At 39.3% G+C, this 12,566-nt stretch overlaps 1 protein-coding gene across 2 annotated transcripts; it reads right to left on the reverse strand.

Annotated features, from left to right (window-relative positions):
- Positions 1-976: 976 nt before the first annotated feature.
- On the reverse strand, positions 977-11,374 carry LOC108682137 (calcium channel flower-like). 2 transcript variants are annotated; one of them, XM_018171253.1, is made up of 6 exons: positions 11,135-11,374; positions 10,652-10,724; positions 9,862-9,987; positions 7,912-8,019; positions 6,011-6,184; positions 3,099-3,159 (listed from the first exon to the last, which is right to left on the reverse strand). In XM_018171253.1, exons 1-5 carry the CDS (start codon positions 11,214-11,216, stop codon positions 6,022-6,024), a joined length of 552 nt encoding a protein of 183 aa, XP_018026742.1. In that variant the 5' UTR covers positions 11,217-11,374; the 3' UTR covers positions 3,099-3,159; positions 6,011-6,021. The 2 variants fall into 2 exon arrangements, with proteins under 2 accessions (XP_018026743.1, XP_018026742.1); XM_018171254.2 differs by lacking the exon at positions 6,011-6,184 and having other exon boundaries at positions 977-3,159.
- Between the last annotated feature and the right edge of the window lie 1,192 nt (positions 11,375-12,566).

The raw sequence follows: 12,566 nt of genomic DNA on the forward strand, positions 1-12,566 counted from the left end.
TCTTTTGCTTGGAGTTGGAAGCAAGCTCGAGTTTTCGCTGGCGAAAATGATGTGAATCTTCTACCGCTGAGGCTACCAAGTGGTATTGCGTGAGTGACGTGATACTTAGCATATTGACATTGTTTTAGCCGGCTAGACCCGAGGACTGCAGCGTGACCGCCCAATAGCTGACCTCTGATCGGATTGTCATGGCGCCAAGTCCGCCATCTTCCCGAGTTACCTTTCAACCGACCCACTACAATAGAACACGCGTCTTCTATTTAATTTTGAAAAGGTTTCAGTTGCGAGCGAACATTACGTCGTGAATTAGGATAAGTTAAAATGTACATGGATTACTTTATTCTTCAACCACCAACATGATAGAGCTACCATACAAGTCTCTGAAGACGACGAGCGATGTTAGAATTCTAAGAATATTGAACGAACAACGATTCAGTCGAAAATAGTTTTCATTGAAACGATATCAATATTGAAGTATTTCATCAAACAGAAAAGTCGAAAATGTTGCCAAAACTAAAGTAAGAGTTATGTGGGCCAGGATTGCCTCCTGACACCAATATACGGAATAAACATGAGCAAAATAATCTCGTCACACGTATTGCTCTAACGTCGTGAAGTGCCATATAATAAACCTATGAAACAATGCATAAAGCTGCCCACGTAGCCGAACACACTTGATAAAATAAAGTTTCCAAATAAGCAATGCAATTGTAAACTTGATCTCCCGTATCTTGTATTAAGTTGCTTTAAGAAATAGGCCTAAATTTAAAAAGTGAGCATGACCTACGCATCTAAAAAAAATGTGAAGCGAATGCACAAGCAGCAGTTGGATACCAGGATAGTGTCAGGCAATACGGAGGTGAGCATCTCGTCTCGAATATGGTCAAGAGTATGTACATTCGCGGGCTTGAATACAGCATTTCTCGGCCGTGAAATAAACTGGTCTGACTGCTGCACTCCCAAGGAAAATAAACCATTGCCGATAACGATGTACTACATTGTTGAAATTTCTCAACTCTGGACCATCAACGAAAAAATAGTAAAAAGGTAAATGTAGCGTCACATGAATCAAGATTTACATAATGCCAGTTTATGGCTCCTGAAAATATAATGCTTAAATTAGAGCCTAACCAAATATATATCTTAGATCGGGAGTAATAAAAAATATGTTAAGAATAAAATAAATATTGATTACATCAATCGACTTTAAAGGTGTAAAGGCCTAAGAAAAAACGAATTAGATCAGCAGCCGCTTGCGTCTACTGTCAAGAAGACGAGCTTCATGATTACTCAATTCTACGCTTCAAATGACTAATGCCGGGTACGAACTTACGAAGGTCCTATAATTTAAACTTTGATAGTATTTTTGATTCATTAGACCAAAACCACAATATTTCTTGCACGATCTCAATGAACAATTCAATTATAGAAGCATGAATTACCAGAAAAAGAAAAATAACGCTCGAGCTCGTTCGCGCTGAGTTTGAGGGCACTAATACGGTTATGAATAATGAATATGAGTAGCATAAGGTCAGCTAAAACATAAAAAATAAGCGCTTATGTTAATAGACAACAATGCATGGAAAAGCTTGACGAGTCCGCATCAAAACTCATCCTCGCGAGCAGCAATCGTGCGCTAGGTGTCAAAATAAAATTATGTCGTAATAAGCAAAGCTCTAGATGTTATTTTAAAGTTCCATACTTTACACAGATCTTAACTTACCACACAAAAATTGTCAACAGCAATAACATGTCAACAGTTACCGTCGGGCACTGCCGAATACAAAGAACCTATGGACCAAAACTCGATGAGTCAAAGAAAACCTGTACGGCTGCAACTGCACCACCAGAAGCTTTATAAAAACCAACGAAAAATATATTTTAATAACTCAAAAAAGGCAGCCGCGTTGGAAATTGAGGTTTAAACAAAGTTTCTAAAATGATGTTCATGGAAGGGAAAATCGAATCTATCATAAGAAGCTACATACGATGCCCATTATTCCGAGGAACGAGAGCCTACAGTGACGTCTAACCCTACGCGTGATGAACAGTAGCAGGAAATTGACAACAGCGACAGTAAAGACACCATCAACAACACTACTTCGATATGGATTTGAAGTTCTCATACGAAGCCAGACCAAATGTAAGTGGCACGACTCAGGCGAGGTCTTGGGTCGTGGACCGTTTCTGTATAATTTAAAAGCGCGCTCAGTAGCAACAAATGGATTTGTTATGAAGTAAGAAAATCACATCAATATCAAGGCGACGAGCGAGAACCACTAGCTGTTCATGAAATGCTTCACAACCAGCAAGAGATAAACGCCATGGCCACACGAAGAGTTAACATAGTTTGTTTCTTAAGAAATTGCGAGCGACAAAAATACATCCCGACTCGCAAATGATCAATTACGTACCAGCCAACTCGGCTAGTTTCAGCTCTGCCGCTTGCCATCTTTGTAGAAAATAAATCGCATTTGCTGCGCTTCAGATGGGAAATTGAAGTGTAGATAGATACATTTACAATGAGTTAACGATCGTAGCTATACTGAATAAATTCCTGGATGGGATGGAAATTTTTGGTAGGGGCAGACGAGAGACTTATAGCGCAGTGATAATTCCAGGAAGACATACATGGAGACTTCGCAAGAAGAGGTGCGTGAGTAGAGTCGGGGGAAAATGGTAGACTTGCAACGTAAAGAAGCAAAAGCTAGCAATAAGATAGACAATCAGAGGGTGAAATCCAAGATAGCGCATCTAGTATTCAGAGACGAGAGAAAAAAATACAATGTCATTTCAGTTTAGAAAAAAAAGACGGACCAATGTTTCGTTGGACATTCTAACGCAACAATTACTATTTATAGAACTGAGTAGCTGCGATAGGAGCAGAGACAGAAATTAATGTTAAATTTTAAAGAAAAAAAAAACGAATAAAATTCTCAGCATCATGCAGAGCTAACAGAAAAGAACATTATATTATTGAAGAGAAGCAGTGAATGGAGTAAGGTGGTGTCTAAGAAGGAATGTGTGTAGCGGTGACCGCAGCGAGACGTTCAAGAGGTGGCGGGGGGCGCCTCCATGTTCACCAGGCTGCTCTTCATGCCCGTCGCCCCCACGGGACCCGACGCTTGCGCTGCCGCCAGCATGTCGTTGCGCGACCCTCTGCAACAAAAAATAATCTTAGTACACTGCATGCGATGATGCGAGTGAACTCGCGTAGAAATTTAATTGTAAGGGCATGATTAAATGATACTCTTTACCAGTTCCGGGTTGTTCCTGATGATCACAGGTGCAAGCAGCACGATGCGGGCAGATTCAAATAAAAAAAAAAGAACTATGCAGAGGATGAATCTAAGATGAGGATTAATGCCAAGAAAATTGTCAAGCAAGATCGTGATTCTTTCTCTGTCGAGTATCTCTCGAAATGAATTTCAATAAAATACACCGTTGGCTACTGATGTTAATATGGGCTCAAAGCTTACATAGAACCTGCCTAGGACTAAAATATCGACTACATATTCACTTCTTTTCATATTAAGAGTGGTTGAGCACTAAATGTTTAGAGACCCAACGGTTGTGATCGCTCACTTCTTGGAAAACAAAATCAAGTATACGAGTCCCTATTAATGCTGTTTATCTGAGCATAAGCAATGAAACCTCAATTATGCCCTGCATAATTCATTAATTGTACTGACCATTTGTATTGAAGGCCAGCAAACTTTAGCATTCATAAGCATGCCAGCATCTCTGCTACTGATGAACTCGACGCGCTAATAGAATTAAGTTAACGAGACTTCAAAAATACTACGGCAGGAATGGGTCATTCATTCACTTAACCTTTAAAGCAGATCTCTCTGGCACTAGGAAAATAGAGCAAAAGGTGCTATAGGATGGCCAGCAAAGGGAAGGGGAAACGGTACTAGAAGGCGAGGAGGCGTTAGACGCATTACTTGTTTTGTCGTTAACGTGTAAATTAATCGTCGTAAATATTATTCGTATTTTGATATCCTAGGCCAGATAACAACAGCCACCGTCAGAAGACGAAAGGTTAAGCATTCAACAAGTATGTCGGGAGCAGCTGCCGTGCCAGGAAATAAAAACCAAGTTCCTTCATAGAACCGCAAACGCCGGACCAATTCAGAAAAAATACAGTGTTCAAACATGTAATTCAGAGGAAGAGGCGAGGTTAGAGGCTAAAGTAAGCATGAAATTCATACAATATTTTAGCTTCGATTGAAAACAGTTAAGTTCATATCATCAAGTTACATGCTCTGATTGAACAGATCAATGGTTACTCCGGTTATAATTGAATACAAACATGGTGTGCAAAGATATATTGAATATTTAATTGAAAGATATTGAATTTTATTTTGACGATCGTCTTGAGAATCAGAAAGATAGGTCGAATATTTGTTCTCAACAATTACACCCTAGAACGAAAGTACAGATATAAGCATTAGCATATTTAGCTATCATCTGAACAAATGTAATGCCACCGCAAAAGAATTACGAAAAAGTGAACTTCACTTCAACACTTCTCACTTCAAGCAATCACAATGCCGAGTGAAAATCCGAAATAATCATGCACTATTAACAATGAATCTACGGCACATACTATGCTGAGGTAACAACAGACAATTCAAATAACCAGGGCTTGGGTACGGCGTGATCAGGTGCGCCGGCAGTAGGGCTGTTGACTTGAAGTTTGTAGGGCGAGTGCTTCGTGCCGAAGCCGTGGAGGTAAAACGCATCATAGATGAGCAAAATTTTCCATTTACCCTGTGCCTTACAGGGATCGCAGAAAGCTGTGATCCTCGAATGAGTAGTACGTAAAGAATCATTTCTAGTGGAACGAAAAACAAATATATGCGACTATTGGTTGTTTCAAGAAGACTATACGGTGGGAGCAGCGAAGGTTTGTTAACATGTGTCAGGAAATTTGGGATAATTATTCCGCAAAGTTAATCACACGAGCGTTACAGTCACTAATAATTTCACTTTGTTCGTCACTCAAACACTTATTATTATGTGTACTGATGAATAATGAATGATAGATTATCAAAATTAAGGGAAATATATCCTAACAGGTATCCCAATCATACAGAAACGGGGCACACTTATGCACAATCTGTTGTAGAGCTCACGTGAACTTGATCCCTTCAGGCTTCGACATGGTCTTTCTGCGTCCACGTCAGAGGAATGTCGATAGTTTGAACAGTGATTATATTATTCAGCATATTGAGACATCGGGGGCCGCAACAGAAAAACTCGCTCAGGTACGTACACTTAGTGGCCTAAGTACACGTAGGTGCACACGTAAACTTAGTGGCTGAAGTACATTAAAGTGGCCTAAGTACACGTAGGTGCACACGTAAACTTAGTGGCCTAAGTACAAGTAGGTGCACACGTTAACTTAGTGGCTCAAGTACATTAAGTGGCCTAAGTACACGCAGGTGCACACATAAACTTAGTGGCTCAAGTACACTTAGTGGCCTAAGTACACGTAGGTGCATAAGTAAGTTTAGTGGCCTAAGTACACGCAACGGCTGATTTTTATTATGATTGGTGGGTATAGTTTGAAAAGCCGTCCTTGACCGGCTGACGGAGTAGCGGAGAGTTAACTATTTTTGTTCGGTAAGAGCTACATTTGGATAGAGCGATCACGCTCCAAGCAGAAGTGGTCACAAAGGCTCTCGCTACGAGGCATGCAAATGGCGGACTCAGGCACTGCACGGAAGGTTTCACATTCAGACGCAAATTAAAAATCTCAGTACTTATGGAAAGCAAAAAATTACGCGAACCTCTTGGCAAACGTGCATAATTAAGAATTACTATTAGACTATAAGAATTGATGAAATGCATGGGATACGCTAACCGAAGCTGCGCTACACTACGATTTAACCTATAAAATATTGGGTTTTAACCATGCTTAGGACGGTACAACAATGACTGATGGTTAACGTGCACCACGACCATCAGGGACAAGACGGCAGGCGATTAGCTCGCCACCTACGCTGAGGCTCTTCAATAGGGCTGGTTGTTCTGCCAGGCAGGCGGCTCCTCCATCAGCACCGCCGTCTGTGACGTGGCCTCGTCGGCGCCTCCGCCTGCCATAGGCTGCATGCCCGCCCGTGGGCCGCCCCCGCCCAGGCGACTCGCAGCGGCCATCATCGCTTCCTTGGGACTCCTAGGCGCAGGATGTGTCAGCTGGCTTGGGGTCATGACGTCAGCTCACTGGCTGGCTTAGGGTCATGACGTCAGCTCAGTAGCATGCATAGTGTCTAGGTGCCTGAATAATAACGACCCTGTTTGCTCGCACGACGCGGTATCGACGGGTGTGGGGAGATTCGCCCCAGCACGCAACAGAAGAATGCTACAAATATCTATTAACTTCATTGAGTTAAGGCGTGATGCTTTCTGAAATATTTCCGCAGATATAATTCAGCTCATTATAAACCAATATTTTATGGCCTAAAAAACAGCAGCTTTGAACCAACAGTCTCCAAATTAAGAAACTGATTTCAAACAGTATGAGTTGAGGCAACCTCAACCATGTGTTGCCAACTATCAACTTTTACTGATGTTGAGTAACAAGCGAGTAATAATGTGGATAAACTGATAGAAGAAAAAGACGTGCCTCGCTGTTTGGTAGGACAGAGGGCAACTGGCACTATACGCTGGGCAGATTGACTGTTTGTGCTACACGTACAGCTTAGTGATGGTCAAAAAATCTATACAACTTTCATACCAACCTAATTAATTAAAATCCATACAGTTAAGTATCCATTGTCAAAATACCTGTAACATTTTCACCAACTCAGGATTATAATTGATGCAAAGTAATTGCTGCAAGACCTCTCAACAAGCTGAGTACTTATCATGAAAACAAAAGCTTTCACACGTTTACAAACTCTAGAAAAACCATCCTAAAAATACGAGGTTAACCTAAATTCTTCCAGGCATATTAATGCCTGAAAAAAGTGTATCTTCGATCAAGCACATCTTGATCCAGTCAACGCTTATTGTCCTTCCCTGCCCCTAATTTGTGAAACATACCGTATATACTATGACTAGCGTCAGAATAGTCTTTAGACTGCAACAACAAACATAAAAAACGGGTGGCTCTCTAAACTGCAGTCACTAGAGTAAGCAGCTGATATCGGCTCGCTCTTACAACACAAGACCATGTGATTGTGTAAAAAAGTTTTTGGATTAGTGATCTTGTTCACAATCAGAGAATACATAGTTCAAGTTAGAAAATAAAATAATGACAAGTGGTAAACATTTATCAAAGTAACAGAATTGAAATCATATGCTTCTAACGTATTAATCAATCAATTTAGAAAACCCAAACTTACACATATACTAGGAACAATGCTGCAATTATGCACAAGAGTAATACTAATGAAATATTTAACTCTCCTCTTCAGCAGCAGTTATCTAATTGGCATTTTACAATTACTAGCTTTATTTTGGTTCTGTATTAATTGCGCATGGTCCTTCAACTTATGGTTCAACTCAACTATTTGTCTTATCTTGTAGGCTCAGCGTTTCCCAACTTCCTTTAATATCATACTGGTTGAGAGTTTAGTGCATGGCATTCAAGACCTCAAATGACATCTCTTTTGAGAACTCAAATTAGATACGACATAAAAACACGATTCTTAATAAAACACAATGGCCAATTCAATCAAATGACTAGATATCAAAAGACAGTTGATAAATTCCTACTTCGAACATATGAACCTGAAGAAATACTGAAAACCACAAGAATCTATAATGGAGCCTAACATGTTTATAAGCCAAATAAATATAATTGAATGTGACAGCAACAGACACAACTCTTCAAAGCGTAATATGTAGGTATAAAAGACAACAATATGGCACAGCAACAAATGATGAAACAATACTCACTTCCTGCCAAGTGCCATCATTCCATAGAGCACTCCAGTTAAAAAGATGAAGCCTGACCCGAAGAATATGGATACACTCTGGCACATGATGATACCGGGCAGGGATAGCCTGCAACACAACATTTGGGTTACTGGATGTGCCAGGACACATAATTTTTTTACATACGCTATACATGTCATGACTCATCATTTTGTACATTAGACATGCTATGACACATCATTTTGCACACTAGACATGTTATGACATCATTTTGTTCACTAGACATGCTATGACACATCATATTGTACACTAGACATGTTATGACATCATTTTGTTCACTAGACATGACACATCATTTTGTTCACTAGACATGTTATGACACATCATTTTGCACACTAGACATGTTATGACATCATTTTGTTCACTAGACATGTTATGACACATCATTTTGTTCACTAGACATGCTCAGATACATCATATTGTTCACTATACATGCTATGACACATCATTTTGTTCACCATGCATGCTTTGAACCAAGATTTTGTTCACTATACATGCTGTGACTCATCATTTTGTACACTAAACATGTCAAAGCACAATCTAAGCTCATTTATATGAAATTAATTTTTACCCAGCAAATTGGTAAAAAATGAAGTGACTCTTGATTACACTAATATATAACAGGACAATCAAGTTTCAACCATAAGAGGAATATAACACAGCAACTGTATTTTTAGGGAAATTTCTGAAGGAAACTGAAAAAATTCTGAAGAATAGGAATGGCAGATGAAAATTTTATTCACTGCTGTAATTAGCAAGCAGGCTTGAATCCCTCCTAATTTTCTGTAAGTAAACGTTCAATCTCAACTGCTCAATTAGCAGATAAAAATAAAAAATGACCAACAGGAGTTTATTCAGACTTTATATCCATGATAAAAAATTACAAGCTTAGGCAGGCATAGTGAATATAAAAAAGATACTAGTTTAGATATACTGGTACAACTCCCTCCATTACTGTAGTTATCAAGTTTTCCCAACTTTTGTTGACATTTACTTCCTTAATGTAAACATAAGACACTAACCTTCCTTACTATTTTAAAGCTTGAAACATTTGTTAATCAATATTTTGGACTGTATTAAGGACATGAATGTGGCTGATTCATGGTCGTTTCTCAAAGACACGATTATGTCTGCAGTTGATGCTTGTGTACCCAAGATTACGCTTGGAGGAGTCAAAAAGTCCCAGTGGATGAACAGTGCAGTTAAGACTCAGCTAAAGACCAAGAAAGAAGCATACAAGCGTTATTTACGAACTCGCAGCGAGTCCGATTATAACCTGTATGCCAGAGCTCGAAATCAAGCTAAAAAAGTTTGTCGCACTGCAGTGAAAAACTTCGAAAAAAATATTGCTAAAAATGCAAAAAAGAATCTGAAAGCCTTCTTTTTGTACGCTAGTTCGAAGTATAAGTCAAAGGACGGTATTTCTGATTTGAAAGTAGACCAACAAAAGATTTCCTCTGATGAGGGCAAGGCTAAGGTTCTTAATCAGTTCTTCAGCAGTGTGTTCACAGATGAGGACTTGAACAGTATTCCAGATATTGAGGAGCGCCCAGTCGGCTCGAAGTCAACATGCTTTGAAATACACGAAGAAGAGGTTCTCAAGCGCCTGGTAGCTCTAAATCCCAACAAGTCATGTGGACCAGACGGTTTCCATCCCAGAAGATTTGAAATGCCTAGCTCCTTATCGAACCCGGTGGAAGTCTAGTAGCTACTTCAAACTATCGCCAGTCATGAAAAGATCCGGTCAAATGACACGAGTTTAGATCTATGAACAAGGCACGAAAAGGAAAAGAATTGGCGACAGGCCACATCAGGCCTACACTTCAGCGCCGACATCACTATGTTATTTTATGTTAATAAAAATACGTACTCATGACCGTTTGATTGCTGACTGTAGTGTTAAGAACTCACACAATATATAGAGCAGCCTTCTGCCACTGTGGTCGCTCCTCCACAAATTTGGAGTAGCGCTGGACGAAATCAATAAACATGCAGCAGCACGGCGCCTCTGCTGACACCACAATGAACCCCGCAAACCTGACAACCAATCATATGTTAATATCCATGCAAGGCTCAATGGAAACACTGCTTTACTGATGAATTTGATAGTTGAATTTACTAGTCTGAGATATGAGAACAAGTGACAATAATTTAGGTAACTAAGTGACTGTTAATTCTTTGTATTGATTCAGCAAAAAAAAGGTATTTTAATCAAAACTTCAGTTACCTCAATCAGATGTCATGTCTCCTACTTCTAACATAGCCTTTTGAAGGTGAACTTTTTACACATAAGAAAAATCATGATGAGGTTTTGTCACAAATAATTGAAGCCGTGAAAAATTTTATAACTAGGAGTGGTAGGTAGGCACAATTTTAAAAGAACACCCGATTTTTGCAAACTATTCACATTTCTTTTCCTTAAGCTCACAATCCACATTTCTTTAGCATAATCATCAATATAGTTAAATAAGAAGCAATCGAGGTTCAAATTTTTGAGCATCAATGAAAATGAAACAAATTTAAGAGAAGTATCACATGCCACAGATCTTGAACAAGTGTGTTCACATATTGATATTTATTCATTGCATCTCATATCAATAAGGAACATAATCTGAGTAATAATTTCATATTAATAATCGCATTAATTATCAATGATATAGTGAGACAACTGGTCAACCACTTAGCCCAGACATTCACTGACAGCTGATAGATGCCAGCCACGAGACACCAGGCTGAGAATGTCAGGCAGTTGAAGAAGCCCAGGCCCATCGCAACTGAAAAAAAATGAACACTTTCATTGACATCTGATTAATCAGAATAACATTTTGCAATGCTGCTACATTGCTTTGAGCAATGAGATAAAATAATTTGTACATAATAAAATAGTGGAGCCATAGGTTAGAATGCTAGGCATTAATCTAGTATTTGCATGAATTTTTTGTGTTGAGTTAAACAAATTATAATTATAATTATAATATTAATTATAATTATATAAAACTGTCAAAGCACAAAATTCAAATAAACATAACCATCACAAAAAAGTTTTTAGTCATCTCAAACAGAAATGAATGAAAATATTCACAAAATAATGAAGCCTTCAATAAAATTCAATGAAAAATTGCTTCAATAGAATAGATATTGGCCTAAAATTTGTTATCATTAACTGCATAAGCTGTGCACTCACTTATTCCTCCAGCAGTGCCCACGCCACGAGCTCCGTACTTCATGTACCAAGGAGCATTGGCATCTGGTCCCATCGTAGACATGGTGGCAGGCTTGGCTATCTGGTGACTAAGAGTACCTAAATCTTCACTAGGCAAGAAATCAAGGCTAAAAATCTACTACAGTTTCTAAGACAGTTGCACTCTAAGAGAGCTCAAATTATGCAATATTGGTATGTTTCCAAGCTGGAAATAATTTTTTATCCTGTTAGATAAATCATATTATTACCCAGAGGCTAGAAATTATTTTATTAAGCCCACTACACTTGACACTATTCCAAGAAAATTTGTCAAGAAATTATGAAGACCCAACTTAAACTATGATCACAGGTAAACTATGATCAACAGTAGTAGGTAGTAGCAGGGGAGAGATTACTAGCACTTCAGATCAGCTTTGTCTATTTTGCGCCAAAGGTTCGCCACTCTCTGTGTAGAGGCTAATAGTGGGGGGTGTTCTAAATCAGTGGTTCCCAAACTATCCCAGCTGTCACCCCCTTTGGCTCCCCAGTGAATCTCTAGTGCCTCCTCCCCCCCCCNCTGACAGACATATATAAAAACAAATGCCTCTTTCTTGATATTTAGTATGCTGCAATTTTGAAAGAGAATGGTTAAACACAAATGTGTGTCTCACAAATAGAACCCCATTTACAGTTTCAACTGTTTTAGCACTAGAAATTCAAGACAGCTGGGGCAAATTTATGGCCAGACTCGTGACCGGACTCACTGCCGGTTTCATGGTCAATCTCCAAATTCAGTGACCAATGAATATCTCCCACACTAATGAACGCAGCTCAATAAAACTTGGAACACGTATTCTTTAGGACTCAGCGGTGATGCTTAGCTTGTGAAAAATTTCTAAATTTCACTTTCATTTGGGAGTTATATGGTGATGTGGGCCGAAATTCCCAGTGATCAAAGAATTTCTTTCAAACTACTGAACAGATTTGAACTAAATTTTGTATATAAATTCCTAACTACCAAACGGTGATTTTTAGCTTTTGAAAATTTATTCAAGTTGGAGTCATGTTCTGCACGTGTTGAGTAAAAATTGTCAAAAAAACGTACAAACTTCTGACTCCAACTTCGTGGACTGCCGCCTCCCTACTGCCCTTTCTTCCTCACCACCCCTACAGATCTTTCCACTGCCCCCAGGGGGTGATATCACCCACTTTGGGAACCACTGTTCTTAATGCTCCGGAGCATGTCCTGATGGCAGCGTTGTGGACTGCGTTTAGTAAAGAAAGGGTTTGTTTTCTTGCGTGTTGATAGATGATGCATCCGTATCCATCTTTGTTCTAATAATGGCTTTATAGAGGCAAAGCAGGGTCAGCCTGTCCAATCCTCACGACTGTCCGGACAGGTTCTTCATGAGGTTCATCCTCCAGAGGCAGCTGC

Source organism: Hyalella azteca, unplaced genomic scaffold (genome assembly GCF_000764305.2).
Source record: "Hyalella azteca isolate HAZT.00-mixed unplaced genomic scaffold, Hazt_2.0.2 contig13234, whole genome shotgun sequence".
Lineage (NCBI taxonomy): Eukaryota > Metazoa > Arthropoda > Malacostraca > Amphipoda > Hyalellidae > Hyalella > Hyalella azteca.

What these genes read in the sequence shown, in the direction of transcription:
- LOC108682137 (XM_018171253.1), bottom strand. Translation starts at nt 11,216, where the DNA reads ATGTCTACGATGGGACCAGATGCCAATGCTCCTTGGTACATGAAGTAC. An exon ending in GGGCACTGCTGGAGGAATAA is followed by an intron (nt 10,725 to 11,134) that starts GTGAGTGCACAG and finishes ATTTTTTTTCAG; the next exon opens with TTGCGATGGGCCTGGGCTTC. An exon ending in GTGGCTGGCATCTATCAGCT is followed by an intron (nt 9,988 to 10,651) that starts GTCAGTGAATGT and finishes ATTGGTTGTCAG; the next exon opens with GTTTGCGGGGTTCATTGTGG.